Source organism: Podarcis vaucheri (genome assembly GCF_965113315.1).
Source record: "Podarcis vaucheri genome assembly, chromosome: 1".
NCBI lineage: Eukaryota > Metazoa > Chordata > Lepidosauria > Squamata > Lacertidae > Podarcis > Podarcis vaucheri.
In genome coordinates, this window is record NC_138759.1 from 130,410,570 (window position 1) to 130,429,288 (window position 18,719).

At 42.0% G+C, this 18,719-nt stretch overlaps 2 protein-coding genes across 6 annotated transcripts in view; one reads left to right on the top strand and one right to left on the bottom strand.

Moving 5' to 3' along the window:
• The window catches only part of CYP20A1 (cytochrome P450 family 20 subfamily A member 1), a 343,026-nt gene that overhangs the window by 151,201 nt on the left and 173,106 nt on the right, over positions 1 to 18,719 (top strand). The window lies entirely within an intron of this gene.
• The window catches only part of RAPH1 (Ras association (RalGDS/AF-6) and pleckstrin homology domains 1), an 83,154-nt gene that overhangs the window by 5,217 nt on the left and 59,218 nt on the right, over positions 1 to 18,719 (bottom strand). For all 5 annotated transcript variants that reach the window (XM_082224755.1, XM_082224754.1, XM_082224753.1 and 2 more), the window contains 7 exons: positions 15,270 to 15,347; positions 14,438 to 14,597; positions 13,666 to 13,787; positions 3,505 to 3,570; positions 2,711 to 2,854; positions 1,674 to 1,784; positions 774 to 872 (listed from right to left, as the gene is read on the bottom strand). In XM_082224755.1, the coding sequence (XP_082080881.1) occupies positions 774 to 872; positions 1,674 to 1,784; positions 2,711 to 2,854; positions 3,505 to 3,570; positions 13,666 to 13,787; positions 14,438 to 14,597; positions 15,270 to 15,347 (780 nt within the window). The remainder of the gene's footprint in view (positions 1 to 773; positions 873 to 1,673; positions 1,785 to 2,710; positions 2,855 to 3,504; positions 3,571 to 13,665; positions 13,788 to 14,437; positions 14,598 to 15,269; positions 15,348 to 18,719) is intronic.

Here is an 18,719-nt window from a genome sequence, read left to right on the forward strand (position 1 = left end):
CCTACACTGTAAGATTAGCTGAAATTTTGTTTGGTGCCTGCTGGAGTCTTGGTTTCTTATTACCAATCTGCACTGAAAGCTAGAAACAGCTGCTTGCCTGATGGAATAACAACTATCTGGAAAGTGCCATGGGGTGAAATTGGTAGTTCCAGCCAATAACTCTTCTAACACACCGAGTTACAATTCTCCAGACAACTACAGAGCTTTGCATATGAGGGTATAGGGGAAAATCAAGAAGGCACAGATGCCATCTCAAGCACGAAGTTCCATATGACATGGAATCCTAGGAAGAGGGTTACTTGTCAAAGGAGGAATAAAAATGTTAAAGAGGCTGGAAACGCTTCAGTGTGAAAATAAATGGTCACAGAATGCAGACTGAGTGATACCCAACTAGGTCATACTCAAGAGTAGACCCAGTTAAGTATAGTGATTTCAAATCTAAGGGGGACTAAAGTTGGGCATCACCTATTAATTTGGACATACTTTTGGTTTAATGTGTTATACCAGCCTGGAAATGCATATTCTGATGACCAGCAGAGTAAATAAAAACGGAGAACTTAAAATTGTTACAGCAATCCGTTTTTATATAATCATATACTTTGTTATATGCGAGTAACAATTTTTAAAAGAATATATTTAAATCTGATTTTTAGAATCCCTGCCCTTAAAAAGAGTGTCTATGTTTGGACATTAGCAATGCCATTCTGTGTTTAAACTTTCCAACTCTTATGGTATGACAGCTATTGGGAGAGGAGCAGAGAAGTGGAACATACCTTAGCGATACGGATGCCATTTACCCACTGATGTAGGGTTCTGATATCATCACAACACAAATATTTAATATATTGCGATTTCTTCTGAATCTGAGGATGCTGGAAGAGAAACATTTGGCGCAGTCAGGGTGAACCGAATTTAAAAATAACAACCTTAACCTTACGTTCAAAGATTTTGCAGTTGCGATAGCAAAAAGTGAGGAATGCATCCTTTGAATGCCAGGGTTCATATTTCTTCACTGAAGCTGTTGGCAGAAACTGCTGCAAAATATGATTGCCGCCTTCTCTCATAGGCAAATGAAAACAGGATCTGTATATTCAAACTGATGGAGAGTGGGTCAAATCAATACTGGCTGATACAAAATATGCCTTTTTTGCGTTTCATGCAGAAATGGGCAACACGCAGCACACAAGGTACAAAAAGCTTTCCAGCAACTACCGTATTTTTCGCTCTATAGGACGCACTTTTCCCCCTCCAAAAAGTAAGGGGAAATGTGTGCGCGTCCTATGGAGCAAATGCAGGCTCCTTGGCTTCAGCGATAGCAAAGTGAAGCTTCCGAAGCCTGCGCTCTGGAGGCTTCGCGTTGCTTTCGCTGAAGCCAGGAGAGTCTGCTCTTTGAGGCTGGCGGTGGGGGAAAGCAGCGCTTTTGAGGCTGGCGGGACCTCCCGCAAAAGCAGGGAGAAGATCTGGGAGAAGCACACACGCTGCGTGCAGCCTGTCCGCTGCTCCCAGAGCTGCGGGGGGGGGGGTGTTATATTTTCCCCCTTGATTTCCCCCTCTGAAAACTAGGTGCGCCCTATGGACAGGTGTGCCCTATAGAGCGAAAAATATGGTAGTCTGTGGCCTTTTCCCCTTCCCCTTTTCATTTCTCATATTGACAGCTACTACTCAATACTTACTTTAAGTACTAAACAATAGTCTGTAGGGGCTTTATACTTATTCCGATAGTCTTGGCCGTAGTAAACATTTACATGGTCCAGCTGAAGAAAGCATACAAGATCCCGAGAGACCTATAAAAAGAAACACATACGGTCATGGACGTAGAAACCCTCAAATCATTTTACTGTAACTCTTTCAAAGTTACCTCCTGTGTAACTTTCAGGTTAATGTAAACACAAGGAACTAATCTCAGTAGGCAACTAGAATAAAACAAATTAACCCAAGATAGGAATAAAAACATTAATACTATATAATCAGCAGAATGGAAAATGTTACAAGATCAAAGTGGAACAATTTTCTAGGCTCTCTCAACTATGAAAAGAACTTCAAATTAGATTAAAATGTTCCCAAAATAAAAAAAAACCAATGCCTTCGTGATGTACACTAAGTCACTATTGACAATTTTAAGCACATAAAAATATATATATTTCAATTGTGATATGCTAATGGAACCCAACAGGACATCAAGAAAAGCATGGGTGTTAAAATATTACCAGAAAGGGGACATAAAGATTTCTTTATCAGGTGGTGATTAATATTAAATAGATATTTTCATGATTATTGGGAGCGTTTTCATTCAAAAACTGAGTCCACCATGGGGATGGGTAGAAGATGGGGCTTGGTTAACCAAATATCTTCTGACAGAGACTAAAATAGATTCAGTTATCAGAGCTAGCTACTTATTATTCCTTTTTTGGAAAGAGGAAGAGTTGGGAATTATGGGTAGGACTCATCTAACCGACCCCATCAGTGGAAGCCCCCTATGCAAGGACTTCCGCTTGTGCAATGGGGCTTTCCCCCTTTCCTCCCCAGGAAATCAGCTTGGGAGAGTGGGGAGGAACCCTCCGAACAGTGTGGGAGAGGAAGAGAAGGGGGATCATTTTATCTGGCAGGCTCCAAACTTGAGCCGATGGGAGTGACAAACTGGGATGTCAGGGTTTTGAAAAGATGAGAGTGGCACAAGTCTTAAAAACAGTTTTAGAAGCAGAAGATTCACCTTCGCCTTTCCTTTGGGAACATAGTAGATTCCAGAAGCACGCAGAAGAAAATAACGCTTCTTCCAAGATTTTTTGCCATCATCCTTCAGCCACAAGACACCCTCAATTTCTGGCACCGTTACCGAGCTTCCGCAAAAACACTCCTGGAATAGAAAGTTAACATAGATTTGAAGAGAACGTTCTGCAGTCACAGGGATATTTCTTCCAACACACATTAGCTAACCTTGAATCTTCAGCCTTTTTGTCCTCTTATTTAGCCCACTTATTTCAGCTCTATCCTGGCCCTCATTACTGACTTGACCAATGGATTTAGATTAGGAGCTCTGTAAGGTAAAGGTAAAGGGACCCCTGACCATTAGGTCCAGTCGTGGCCGACTCTGGGGTTGCGGCGCTCATCTCGCTTTACTGGCCGAGGGAGCCGGCGTACAGCTTCTGGTTCATGTGGCCAGCACGACTAAGCCGCTTTTGGCGAACCAGAGCAGCACACGGAAACGCCGTTTAGCTTCCTGCTGGAGTGGTACCTATTTATCTACTTGCACTTTGACGTGCTTTTAAACTGCTAGGTTGGCAGGAGCAGGGACCGAGCAATGGGAGCTCACCCCGTCATGCGGATTCGAACCGCAAACCTTCTGATCGGCAAGTCCTAGGCACTATGATTTAACCCACAGCACCACCCGCATCCCTATGAGCTTTGTAGGCAGGACTTAAGATTCCTTCACCCTTCTTGCATAGCAATAAATGAATAGCAGCAGTAGCAAAACAGCCACCACTTCAATAATGTGGAAAGTCTCACCTCCAGTAGTACTTCCTTGTTCCTGTCTGCCATTTCAGAGGTTTCTCTTTTCCCTAGAAGATAATTCTGTAAGAGAGGGATTGAGACTTCAGCTGCAGCACTTAGAATTCAGAAATGTAATCATCATGATATCCCTAGAAGGGTGCCGTTTCTGAGAATAACTTCTCCAGGTTTCCACAAAAAAAACCCCTATAAACCAGAGAAGTGTGTGTGTGTGTGTGTGTGTGTGTGTGTATATATATATATTTGCTTTCGTAGATTTTCACGGGTACAGGAATGCAGGTTTTGGTGTCTTCGGGTGTCTTCCCGTGTAAGAGTCGGGGTGTCTGTGCGACGTTTCGACGAGGTCTCACTCGTCATCTTCAGGCTGGTGCTTTCGGCTTCTTGTTACTGGAACAGAGCAGAGTCTGGTGTTTGAGTTCCTATAAATACTGTTGAGGGGTGTGGTGTATAGCCTCCAACGTTCTGGGCAGAGAGGAAGTTCCTAGATTAGTGTGCCTTTTCTTCTTTTGTTCCTTAATTACTTGAGGGATATCTTGGGTGATTTCATGAGTGATATTCTGAATACCACTGGGTGGGTCATTAAGTGTAGATTAGTTGCTAAAGCTTTCGTGTCTTGACCTCTTGAGCTTGTGAAGAGTTTTTCTGAGAAGATGGCTGTGCTGCATTTAGTTGTGCTCTGGCTTGGCTTCGTGTATAGGGGCGAGCTGTGGTTTTGTGCCTTGTGCCAGCCAGATCTGTGTAGGGATTGCAGGGGGGTGCAGCATCCGGAGGTGCCACTATAGTTTGGCTACTGGATGGAGTCTGTAATATGTCTGTGGAGAGGGTCTGGGTTTGGGTCTGGTGTGGTTGATTGGTGACGGCGTTCTGTGTGCCTCTGGTTCTGGTGTCGGTTTTTGTGGGGAGGGCTAATTTCCAGATGTCTGGCAGGCGGGACGTGTCGTCACGCTTGTTCATGTTGTGAGGGTGTTTCTCTATCTCGATGGCTTCCATGATTATTCTCTTGTGGTGATGTTCCATGTTAAAGAGCAATTTGGAATCTGCAAAATTAATTTCGTGTCCTGTTTCTTTCATGTGTTGGAAAAGAGAGGAAGTTTTTTCTTCTTTTTTGACGGCATTCTTGTGTTCTGCGATACGTGCATTTATTCGTCTGTTTGTTTGTCCAATGTACGTGGCTGGGCAGACTTTGCAGGGTATTTCATAGACCCCTTGGTTTTCCAGCTGGATTTTGTCTTTTGGGTTTCTGAGGATATTGGCTATTTTTTGGTTGGTGCAGAAGGCTGTTTTGATATTGTGTTTATGGAGGATTTTGCTGATTTTGTCTGTAGTGCCCTTGATATAAGGAAGGAGGGCCATGCCATTGTTTTCTTCTGTGTCTTGGTTTTTGGGGGGTGTTTCTTTTTGGATTAGCTTCGTAACCCTGTTTTTCTGGTATCCATTGGCGATTAACACATTTGAGAGATTCTGTAACTCAGTTGTCAAGTGGTCTTTGTCAGCCAGGCGTTTGGTTCTGGAGATGAGAGTCTTGGCTACGGAGTTTATTTGTGCAGGGTGGTGGTGTGATTGTGCATGTAAGTAGCGGTTGGTGTGTGTTTTTTTCCGGTAGATAGTGTGTCCTAGGGAGCCATCAGGTTTTTTGTAGATTAGGACGTCAAGAAAGGGGAGTTGGTTGTTGTCTTCTATTTCCATAGTGAATTGTATTTTGGGGTGTAGGCTGTTGAGATGTGTGAGGAAGCTATCTAGTTTTTCTTTCCCGTGTGGCCAAATTACAAAGGTGTCGTCAACATATCTGAGCCAAAGTTTGGGTTTGTGTTCTGACTTGTCTAAAGCATTGGTTTCAAAGTGTTCCATGTACAAATTTGCGATGACCGGTGAGAGGGGTGATCCCATAGGTGCTCCTTCTATCTGTTTGTATTTTTGTCCATTGTGGATGAAGTACGTGTTGGTTAGGCAGTGGTTGGTCAGGTCCAGGATGTATTTGGGGGGGTTGCATTTGTTTTGAATGGCTGTCAAGGCTTCATTAATGGGCACTTGAGTGAAGAGAGATACAACATCGAAGCTCACAAGTAGGTCACAAGTAGCTAAGCAACTTCAGCCCTATGCAGAATCCATCGCTTCACACGTTACTAACTCCTTCCAGTTCATAGAAACAATAAAGAAACAATACCTACATCCCGATGACCTACTTGTGAGCTTCGATGTTGTATCTCTCTTCACTCAAGTGCCCATTAATGAAGCCTTGACAGCCATTCAAAACAAATACAACCCCCCCAAATACATCCTGGACCTGACCAACCACTGCCTAACCAACACGTACTTCATCCACAATGGACAAAGATACAAACAGATAGAAGGAGCACCTATGGGATCACCCCTCTCACCGGTCATCGCAAATTTGTACATGGAACACTTTGAAACCAATGCTTTAGACAAGTCAGAACACAAACCCAAACTTTGGCTCAGATATGTTGACGACACCTTTGTAATTTGGCCACACGGGAAAGAAAAACTAGATAGCTTCCTCACACATCTCAACAGCCTACACCCCAAAATACAATTCACTATGGAAATAGAAGACAACAACCAACTCCCCTTTCTTGACGTCCTAATCTACAAAAAACCTGATGGCTCCCTAGGACACACTATCTACCGGAAAAAAACACACACCAACCGCTACTTACATGCACAATCACACCACCACCCTGCACAAATAAACTCCGTAGCCAAGACTCTCATCTCCAGAACCAAACGCCTGGCTGACAAAGACCACTTGACAACTGAGTTACAGAATCTCTCAAATGTGTTAATCGCCAATGGATACCAGAAAAACAGGGTTACGAAGCTAATCCAAAAAGAAACACCCCCCAAAAACCAAGACACAGAAGAAAACAATGGCATGGCCCTCCTTCCTTATATCAAGGGCACTACAGACAAAATCAGCAAAATCCTCCATAAACACAATATCAAAACAGCCTTCTGCACCAACCAAAAAATAGCCAATATCCTCAGAAACCCAAAAGACAAAATCCAGCTGGAAAACCAAGGGGTCTATGAAATACCCTGCAAAGTCTGCCCAGCCACGTACATTGGACAAACAAACAGACGAATAAATGCACGTATCGCAGAACACAAGAATGCCGTCAAAAAAGAAGAAAAAACTTCCTCTCTTTTCCAACACATGAAAGAAACAGGACACGAAATTAATTTTGCAGATTCCAAATTGCTCTTTAACATGGAACATCACCACAAGAGAATAATCATGGAAGCCATCGAGATAGAGAAACACCCTCACAACATGAACAAGCGTGACGACACGTCCCGCCTGCCAGACATCTGGAAATTAGCCCTCCCCACAAAAACCGACACCAGAACCAGAGGCACACAGAACGCCGTCACCAATCAACCACACCAGACCCAAACCCAGACCCTCTCCACAGACATATTACAGACTCCATCCAGTAGCCAAACTATAGTGGCACCTCCGGATGCTGCACCCCCCTGCAATCCCTACACAGATCTGGCTGGCACAAGGCACAAAACCACAGCTCGCCCCTATACACGAAGCCAAGCCAGAGCACAACTAAATGCAGCACAGCCATCTTCTCAGAAAAACTCTTCACAAGCTCAAGAGGTCAAGACACGAAAGCTTTAGCAACTAATCTACACTTAATGACCCACCCAGTGGTATTCAGAATATCACTCATGAAATCACCCAAGATATCCCTCAAGTAATTAAGGAACAAAAGAAGAAAAGGCACACTAATCTAGGAACTTCCTCTCTGCCCAGAACGTTGGAGGCTATACACCACACCCCTCAACAGTATTTATAGGAACTCAAACACCAGACTCTGCTCTGTTCCAGTAACAAGAAGCCGAAAGCACCAGCCTGAAGATGACGAGTGAGACCTCGTCGAAACGTCGCACAGACACCCCGCTCGTCATCTTCAGGCTGGTGCTTTCGGCTTCTTGTTACTGGAACTGTTCCAGTAACAAGAAGCCGAAAGCACCAGCCTGAAGATGACGAGTGAGACCTCGTCGAAACGTCGCACAGACACCCCGACTCTTACACGGGAAGACACCCGAAGACACCAAAACCTGCATTCCTGTACCCGTGAAAATCTACGAAAGCATATATATATATATATATATATATATATATATATATATATATAGAGTACTTACACTCTCTTCTGGATTCGATCCAGATAACTGAATCTACATGTGCTTGCCAAATACCTGACCCAATCAGGACTCGGCTAAATATACAATTCTGTAAAACCAAACGTTTACTCCCTTGGAGTCTTGTGCAAGGTATCTATGAAGCCTTTGATTGAAGCAATTAGGATGGGACTGGGCATCAAAGTTGTTGGAATATTGGGGTGGGTGGGGAATCTATGGAATATTTATGACAATCAAGATAAGCAATTTGGATTCAAAACCAATCTGTAGCATGGGACAAAGCAGAGATATCTCTTGTTTATCTTGCCACAGAACCAATCGGAAGAAGGCTGAAGCAGAACCGGTCCATGAATCAACATTATGAAGGAACAAATTCTTTTTGTGGGGGGATGCAGATGATGTCCAGACCTATTAAAACACCTCTCAAACTCAGAAAGGAGTCAGTTTATTTTATTTGCTGGGCTTCGAATCAACTTTACTAAATCTGAAGTCATGTTTTTTAACATTCCACTCCATTTAAGCTCCAAAGAGATTTATCTGATATGCTGTTAATCCCTACACGTTACCATTTGCATTCAAATATCTATAAATGTAAACAAAGTTACTTTTATGGCAAACTGTGGAAAAGGATGGGAAAACTTTGTAGCATTTGAGAAAAATCGCTCTTCCTTAAACAACTGTTTATTTCAAATGCTCCTTACAACAGATAAAGAAATTACCAAAAAAAAGTACACCAGTATGCGTTTGGCTCAAGAATACCCCAAATTTTGAAGGCTCTTATATACAAGCCAGCAAGTGAAGGGGACTGGGGAATGTCCAATAGCTCTCTATTGTAAGACTAAACATATAAGTCACATGGTTCCCATTGTGGCTGAGGACAGACAATGGGTAAAATTGGAGTCTGGGGAGGCTGCCAGGGTTCTGCTTTTTGTTCACTCATTTTACAAACATAAATTTCAATCCTCAGAGTGGTTAAATAAGAGATTTACAAAAGTAATGCTTAAAGTTCTGTCAAAGAGAACTGTCGTTTTAGTCCCAGAGATCATCCCCTCTTTTTCAGCAGACATACTCTGGTGCTCCAAGAATTTATAAATGGTCTGTGTCTTTTACAAGAAAGGTACTGCAGAAGAGATCAAAGAGGCAAGAAGTCACACCATTTTCATGGCTTCCTTGGGGACAGATTTGAACTTTCTTGGTGAAACCAAATGTTAAACAATGTGCAATAATAAACTTGTCCAGATTTGAAAGACTTTTTTTAAAAGGTTTTTTTTTGAATTTTTATTTTAAGTAATACAAAAGAATACAAAGAAGAAAAAAGGAAACAAAAAAGAAATATAAATAAACCAATATATAACATTACATGCTACTGGGGAAGAGCGGAGGACAAGTACAAGTAGATCCAGAGCTGATGAAGCGGCTGGGCCAAAGCCGAAAGGACGCTCAGTTGTGGATATGCATGGAAGCGAAAGGAAAGTCCAATGCTGTAAAGAAAAATATTGCATAGGAACCTGGAATGTAAGAACCATGAACCTGGGTAAGTTGGATGTGGTCAAAAATGAGATGGCAAGAATAAATATTGACATCCTGGGCATCAGTGAGCTAAAATGGACGGGAATGGGCGAATTCAGTTCGGATGACTACCATATCTACTACTGTGGGCAAGAAACCCGTAAGAGAAATGGAGTGGCCCTCATAGTCAACAAAAGAGTGGCGAAAGCTGTACTGGGATGCAGTCTCAAAAATGATAGAATAATCTCGATACGAATCCAAGGCAGACCTTTTAACATCACAGTAATCCAAGTTTATGCACCAACTACTGGTGCTGAAGAAACTGAAATTGACCAGTTCTATGAAGACTTACAAAACCTTATCGAAGTGACACCAAAGAAGGATGTTCTGCTCATTATAGGGGATTGGAATGCTAAAGTAGGGAATCAAGAGATAAAAGGAACAACTGGCAAGTTTGGCCTTGGAGATCAAAACGAAGCAGGGCAAAGGCTAATAGAGTTCTGTCAAGAGAACAAGCTGGTCATCACAAACACGCTTTTCCAACAACACAAGAGACGACTCTACACATGGACATCCCCAGATGGGCAACATCGAAATCAGATTGATTATATTCTCTGCAGCCAAAGATGGAGAAGCTCTATACAGTCAGCAAAAACAAGACCTGGAGCTGACTGTGGCTCAGATCATCAGCTCCTTATAGCAAAATTCAAGCTTAAACTGAAGAAAGTAGGAAAAACCACTGGACAGGTAAGATACAATCTAAACCAAATCCCTTATGAATACACAGTGGAAGTGAGGAACAGGTTTAAGGATTTAGATTTGCTGGACAGAGTGCCTGAAGAACTATGGATGGAGGCTCGCAACATTATACAGGAGGCAGCAACTAAAACCATCCCAATGAAAAAGAAATGCAAGAAAGCAAAGTGGCTGTCCAACGAGGCCTTACAAATAGCGGAGGAGAGAAGGCAAGCAAAATGCGAGGGAGATAGTGAAAGATACAGGAAATTGAATGCAGATTTCCAAAGAACAGCAAGGAGAGACAAGAAGGCCTTCTTAAACGAGCAATGCAAAGAAATAGAGGAAAGCAACAGAATGGGAAGAACCAGAGATCTGTTCAAGAAAATCGGAAATATGAAAGGAACATTTCGTACAAAGATTACCATAATAAAGGACAAAAGTGGTAAAGATCTAACTGAAGCAGAAGACATCAAGAAGAGGTGGCAAGAATACACAGAGGAATTATACCAGAAAGATATGGATGTCTCATACACCCCAGGTAGTGTGGTTGCTGACCTTGAGCCAGACATCCTGGAGAGTGAAGTCAAATGGGCCTTAGAAAGCACTGCAAATAACAAGGCCAGTGGAAGTGATGGTATTCCAGCTGAACTGTTTAAAATTTTAAAAGATGATGCTGTTAAGGTGCTACACTCAATATGCCAGCAAGTTTGGAAAACTCAGCAGTGGCCAGAGGATTGGAGAAGATCAGTCTACATTCCAATCCCAAAGAAAGGCAGTGCCAAAGAATGCTCCAACTACCGCACAATTTCACTCATTTCACATGCTAGCAAGGTTATGCTTAAAATTCTACAAGGAAGGCTCAAGCAGTATGTGGACTGAGAACTCCCAGAAGTGCAAGCTGGATTTAGAAGAGGCAGAGGAACCAGAGACCAAATTGCAAACATGCGCTGGATTATGGAGAAAGCCAGAGAGTTCCAGAAAGACATCTACTTCTGCTTCATTGACTATGCAAAAGCCTTTGACTGTGTTGACCACAGCAAACTATGGCAAGTTCTTAAAGAAATGGGAGTGCCTGATCACCTCATCTGTCTCCTGCGAAATCTCTATGTGGGACAAGAAGCTACAGTTAGAACTGGATATGGAACAACTGATTGGTTCCAAATTGGGAAAGGAGTACGGCAAGGCTGTATATTGTCTCCCTGCTTATTTAACTTATATGCAGAATTCATCATGCGAAAGGCTGGGCTGGATGAATCCCAAGCCGGAATTAAGATTGCCGGAAGAAATATCAACAACCTCAGATATGCAGATGACACAACCTTGATGGCAGAAAGTGAAGAGGAATTAAAGAACCTTTTAATGAGGGTGAAAGAGGAGAGCGCAAAATATGGTCTGAAGCTCAACATCAAAAAAACGAAGATCATGGCCACTGGGCCCATCACCTCCTGGCAAATAGATGGGGAAGAAATGGAGGCAGTGAGAGATTTTACTTTCTTGGGCTCCATGATCACTGCAGATGGTGACAGCAGTTACGAAATTAAAAGACGCCTGCTCCTTGGGAGAAAGGTGATGGCAAACCTAGACAACATCTTAAAAAGCAGAGACATCACCTTGCCAACAAAGGTCCGTATAGTAAAAGCCATGGTTTTCCCAGTAGTGATGTATGGAAGTGAGAGCTGGACCATAAAGAAGGCTGATCGCCAAAGAATTGATGCTTTTGAATTATGGTGCTGGAGGAGACTCTTGAGAGTCCCATGGACTGCAAGAAGATCAAACCTCTCCATTCTGAAGGAAATCAGCCCTGAGTGCTCACTGGAAGGACAGATCGTGAAGCTGAGGCTCCAATACTTTGGCCACCTCATGAGAAGAGAGGACTCCCTGGAAAAGACCCTGATGTTGGGAAAGATGGAGGGCACAAGGAGAAGGGGACGACAGAGAATGAGATGGTTGGATGGTGTTCTTGAAGCTACTAGCATGAGTTTGATCAAACTGCGGGAGGCAGTGGAGGACAGAAGTGCCTGGCGTGCTCTGGTCCATGGGGTCACGAAGAGTCGGACACGACTAAACGACTAAACAACAACAACATAACATTACATACATAACACCCACCACCCACCCTTGACTCCCGTCCACCACGTCCTGATTTCTATTATATATTAAATATTAACATTGCATTCCTTATCTAAATTACCTTTAATGTCTTCTTCCAAACTTCATTCTTCTTTTAAACTCTACAATCTTAATCTATGCATATCAACATATTCTTTTGTGAACAGTGTTTTTCTATATATTCTTCAAAGCATTTCCATTCTGATCTTAGCTTTTGGTTTGACTGTGACCTTATGACTGCTGTTAATTTTGCCAATTGTATATAATCACTCATTGTACATATCCAATCCTCTTTGGAGGGAACTGTTTCGCTTTTCCATTTACTGGCTAGTACTGTTCTGGCAGCGGCTGTAGCGTATAAAAAAATTACTTTCTTTTCTTGTGGGATATCTTTTCCCAATAGTCCCAATAGCTAAGCTTCGGGTTTCTTTTCTATAGGGCTCCTAAGCATCGTTTTTGTTTCTTCATGTATAGCAGCCCAAAAACTTTTTACTTTTTACAGTGGTACCTCTAGATACGAACGGGATCCGTTCTGGAGCCCCGCCCGCATCTGGAGTTAAACGTAACTAGCGACTGCGCGTTTACGCGCGCACATGCGTGTCGCTTTTCGCTGCTTCTGCACATGTGCGTGACATAATTTTGAGCGTCTGCACATGCTCCGTTACTTCCGGGTTGCCGCGGAGCACAACTCGAACGTGCACAACTCGAAGCGTATTCAACCCAAGGTATGACTGTACTTGAAAGATTGTTAACCTCAAGCTCAAAGAGTCATGTTTCAAATATTTACTGATCACTATTAAATTCTGAAAGTTCAGGGGGGCTAGACAAATCTGGGAACATGACTTGGGTATCCAAACAGATGAAGAATATTGGACTCTGGTCTTTTGTTAGAATATACTTTTGTTAGAATATTGTGGGACTTTATTGACTATATACCAATACAGTGGTACCTTGGGTTACAGACGCTTCAGGTTATAGATTCTGGTAACCCAGAAATAGTACCTCGGGTTAAGAACTTTGCTTCAGGATGAGAATAGAAATTGTGTGGCGGCGGCGCGGCAGCAGCAGCAGCGGGAGGCCCCATTAGCTAAAGTGGTGCTTCAGGTTAAGAACAGTTTCAGGTTAAGAACAGACCTCCAGAACGAATTACCATATTTTTTGCACCATAACACTCACTTTTTTCCTTCTAGAAAGTAAGGGGAAATGTCTGTGCGTGTTATGGAGGGAATGCCTACGGGTGGCACGCCTACGGATTTTCCTCCTCTAAAAACTACGTGCGTGTTATGGTCGGGTGCGTGTTATAGAGCGAAAAATACGGTAAGTTCTTAACCTGAGGTACCACTGTAGAACACAGGAAGGGAATCTTCCCCAGAATATGGTCATTTATGGACTATTTAGCAAAGTAGACCCATCCCCCCTGCTTTTCATAGTTAAAAATGAATGTAACAGCCACACGACTGAGAAATGTATATGCAGAGGTTTATTCTGTGTATGTATTTCAGTTAAACTTTATTAAAGAGAGATATTTCCACTATTGTGTGTATAATTTGTGTTTCATATATTAAAATATAGTAAGTGTCAGAAAGGTGCTCAGATGCGGGGGGGGGGGGGGAGCAATAGACTCACCTGGGGATTTTTGAAAAGTGCATATTTTTCTATACGTTCTACAAACATAAGTTTATTTTGACTGTCTCTTGTCCAGTTGAGGAGGTTTTCTACCAAGTTTTCATGGTCTTCAAAGATTCTCTCTGCATAATAAACAAATCACATAATAAATATTCTAAGCTATAAACACAGGAGTGAGGTTTTTTTTGGGGGGGGTCAATGGTTTGCTGACTCATGACAAAAAGCAGTAATGACATGCTTAAATATATCTGATATATATGTGTCACCATTAGCCAGGAATCCTGCTTATCAGGACATGCAAACGTGGGCAATATAAACAAACGATGATTGTAATCCTATTTAATTTAAGCCAGCAAGACTCCTGAAGAGGATTACCGAAATCAGTAGTAAGACAGTCCCTGCCCTCGGGCTTATAATCTAAAAATGGGGTTTACAGACTTAGGAAGAGCAATGGAACTGGGTTTGTTTACTTGACTTTTTGCCATAGTATTTTCCACATGCAGTTATGAGGAATAGCCACATTAAGCGCATCCAGTAATTCCATAGGTTTTTACTAAGAGATCACAAAAAGTACGACGTCAGGCCCTTCACTAAAAGTCTTAGATCCCTGAGACGTTGTAACACATAGTTTGGAAACTGAAAACTCAAATACCTGAGATTGTGAATACAGAGCAAGTTAGCAAAGAGTTCTAAAACAGGACCACGTATCGGTAAAATTCTGCATCCGCTTGGAGCAAGAGACAGGAAGAAGCTGTATTCAAGCTTTACTAACCCATTTGTAATTCTGAGATGGTTTCTACCAAAGACCAGTCTAAGCTAAAACCACAGTGGGACTTGTCCATCAAGTTGTCCAGCACTTGTCTTACTGTCTGTCGTTCATCTACCATCATTGTTTTGGAGCTGTCATCTGACATGTGGACTCTAATGACAAGCTGTATGTAGACAGAAGGAGACAGAGTTAAATCAGCCAGACAGAAGTTGAAAACAGAAAAGTAAATGCTAACATGTTCATGTTGACGTTTTTCTAATTAGTCCTATGTTATCAATTTATCAATTTGCTTTAAATGGCTATAAAATGACAATCTGAATTAACCTTGCAACTAGCCAACATTTTTGGCTTAATAAGTTGCTATTCTGTGGATAACACCAATTCTCCTGTTGATTTCAGTGGAATTCAAGAACAAGTTAAGTAACTGCAAACTAAGAAAGGCGCCAAGTCAAAAATTCATGAAATTACATGCATTTCATTACTGTTATCTCTCAGTAAAACAAGATAATAAGCTAGTTTGCGCCTATTTAGTTTTCATATTGTAGACATACTACCATGCTACTTGGTTGCAAAATGTGTTAAAATTTAAGACATCTTTAGGGACTCCCCTTTACACTATTCAGAATTTGAGAACTAATCAACTATGATGTGATACAAATGCAAACTACACTACCAGATGAGAATATCACGCTAGAAAAATACACGATGTGAATACAACCACGGGGAAAATATTTATGCCATATGTATGCATTCCTCAACAGGGAACAAATATTTCAAAACAGACCTCCACAATATATCAAGACTGACTTTGGATAATGCAAGAACTATAGTTTACCTTTTTAACTTGTGCTTCTTTAATCTTCTCTAAAGCAACCCTGATCTTTTCAGCCTTTAGCTTAGCAGCCTGTTCCTCCTGTGGGAGAAGAAAAGTTTGTTTAACCAACACTAAGCAAAGCTTAAACCACTGAAAAACTTTTGAATACTGATTACCCAGAGGCAACAATCACTCAACTAAAACAGTATGATAGCGTCTAGTACAGGCATAGGCAAACTCAGCCCTTCAGATTTTTGAGACTATAATTCCCATCATCCCTGACCACTGGTCCTGTTAGCTAGGGATGATGGGAGTTGAAGTCCCAAAACATCTGGAGGGCTGAGTTTGCCTATGCCTGCTCTAGTAGAACCACTTAAAGCAAACTACTCATTTCCTTAAATCACCATTTTTCTTACCTGGTATTTTCATTATTCTTTATGCTTATTATCCTATTCTTACTATTGCAACACCCTCCAACAATACCCAGCTACAAGTTATTTAATGGTTCTTCCATCCACATATAAAGAACATGGAATCCTACTAAGAGTTTTCCTGCTTCAAAATTACTTTTCTCTACTGTGAAAGATACCACCAACACAAATTCACCATTCCCTTCTTGATAAAAAGACATGCGCCATTCACGTTAGTTTCACCTGACCTAAGCAGCTGCACATTTTTCTACACAGTGGCATTTGTGCATGCGCATTTCATCCTCCCGAGAAAGCTCTTCCATATATGGATTTTCTCCTAGTCACATGTGGCTACATTCAACAGCATCATTTTCAGTCTGTTCTACAAAGAGCGGTGAAAAAGGCAACAGCTGCTAACAGCAACGGCCTTGGTTCACCAGCATTACAACCATCTTCAATGAAAGTAACAAGTAAGATGATAACAGCAATAATAAATGAGGCCTGAAACGTTATCTGAATAGCCACTTAAGCAAGACACAAAGAAGGTTATTAAGCTGGTTTAAGGACCTTCCTTAGATGGTTTCCTGCAGCTTGAAAAGTAAAACTGGAGTGGAACTTTTGAAGTATAACTCCTGCAAGCATCTAAATGTTGTTGCCTTTTGGGGGTGATGGGGTGATTTAAACACCCAGGAACAACTGTAGGTAAAGGTAAAGGGACCCCTGACCATTAGGTCCAGTCGTGGCCAACTCTGGGGTTGCGGCACTCATCTCGCTTTATTAGCCAAGGGAGCCGGCGTACAGTTTCCGGGTCATGTGGCCAGCATGACTAAGCCGCTTCTGGCAAACCAGAGCAGCGCACGGAAACGCCGTTTACCTTCCCACCTGAGCGGTACCTATTTATCTACTTGCACTCTGACGTGCTTTTGAATTGCTAGGTGGGCAGGAGCAGGGACCGAGTAACGGGAGCTCACCCCGTCACGGGGATTTGAACCGCCGACCTTCTGATCTGCAAGTCCTAGGCTTTGCGGCTTAACCCACAGCGCCATCCGCATCCCTAGGGAACAACTGTAGTCCTCCCTTAACTCACTTAAATACCCACGGTTTCACATTGGTTGTAGGGTCATGTTTCATTTGGTCTCAAACTATATAGCTATTGGCCGTCCTATCTAGGAAGTCAAACCCAGTTAGATCGGCTCTTGCATGTGACAAGTTATAGCTTATAACCAGTAACTATTTCAAGAGACTGTTATGGTTAGATTAGACTGGCCTATTTCTGCATGTCTCCTTTTCTTCTGTCTACTAATAACACAAGCAAAAAGCCATTAGAAGGACTAGCGGCTTTACACAGAAAAAGACAAGGCTATAAATGGAAGCAAATATTGAAGGTTAGCAACTTAATTATGAAAGGTTGGCAGCGTTGGCAAGACAGAGAGAACTTATAAAAAGCTTATGCTTATTTTCCGATTTCCATTAAAAAGAGCCCCATAAGCCGTCTCTCAAAATATGTACTAAAACACACGTGCTGCAAATGCAAAGCTTGCTGAGACAAGGGACTTATTGGAAAGTTCAGTCCTGGAGCCTTAAATTGAAACAGAGGGAGGCTCAAATTCTATGCTGAGTGCCAGGAGGCACGCAAAACTTTTTCTTAGCAAATAAGAATTATAGCCCACTGTACGATTTGCAGCATATGTAGAAATGTACGCACACCTGACCTGCACAAGCAGACCAAACTGCTTTCGAAAAGGCAGCTACATGTCTGCTAAATGATTTGAGGAGCCCAGGTGACAGCTGGGAAAAGTGTCAAATAAGGAGCGCTCCAGCTGAAGGGTCAAGTCTTTATCTCCCAGTTCATTCAATGAGCAATATTTTTTAAGAATGGTGGCAATTAAAGAAAACCAAGCCTTCCATCTTGAGACAATTTACTGAATCCTATAATGAGTTGCTACAAGAAAAGTTAACACGGCATTTAGCAACCAGCAAGCCATGCCACACACAAAAACTGCCTCCCAACTGGTTTACAGCACTGAGCACAACCCACAAGTCAGAGAATGGCAAGCACCTTAAAAACGAATCGACAGTGGGTGGCATATAACAGGACTGGTGGGCTCTGCCGTTATTTGAGAAAGAGAAGATACAAAAATTGGTGCGACCACTCCTCTTTTGGGACCCACATGCTGGCATGACTTCTGGCTTTTTGCCTAAAATAAGTCTCCACGTCAATTAACATGGTGGGTAGGGTGAAAGCAGGTCACATGCTGAACCGCCTCTTAAATCTGGATAAATTCCAATTCTTCATTCCGCACTTCAGATGATCTTTGGGGGGAAATTATACTGTCAAATTTTTGAAGACATAAATTTCTTTAAAATTGTTGTCGGGTTTTTAAAAAATTCTATTTTATTGTTTTTAACTGTTTCAAATTATGCTTTATTTTATTTTAAACTGTATTCAGTTAATACAATTAATTTATGCCCTGGGCTCCTTGAGGAGGAAGGGTAGGGTACAGTTTTAATATAAATCAATAAACTTGCTTTGTGCTTACTAGGGCCAGCGAAATGTATTTCACGGTTTAGAAAGATGGAAAGTGTGTTGAAAGAAGGTGCTGTAGAAGTAAAACCAAAGTGTAAGCATTATCACCAACAAGTGTGCAGGCCAAATAGCACACCCGCCCCAGTCAGATCAGGGCCTCCACAATGCCTCAAGTTACTCTGTGGCTTGCATACTCTTCTGTCCCTTTTAGCTCTATGTTTTTCTATATATGAGTGTTCACCTAGCTTTTCAAGAAGCAAGGCTGTCCAAGTCAGTAGAGTGCTGAAGATCTCTGATTATTATTATTATTTATTTAAAATGTTAAAGCACAGTAGTGGAATAATTTAAAAAAAATTAAAAACTTTTTAAGGTTCAAATGTACATTGCTCTGCCTTAACGAAAAGCAATAACCCAGAAATCTTCGGAACTCTGCTGGCAATTTTAGATCCCCCTTCATAGTGTACAGAAAACGGGAGAGCTTCATTTCATCATGGCTTCAAACTTGCATGACAGTTTGAAGTCCAGAGACCACAG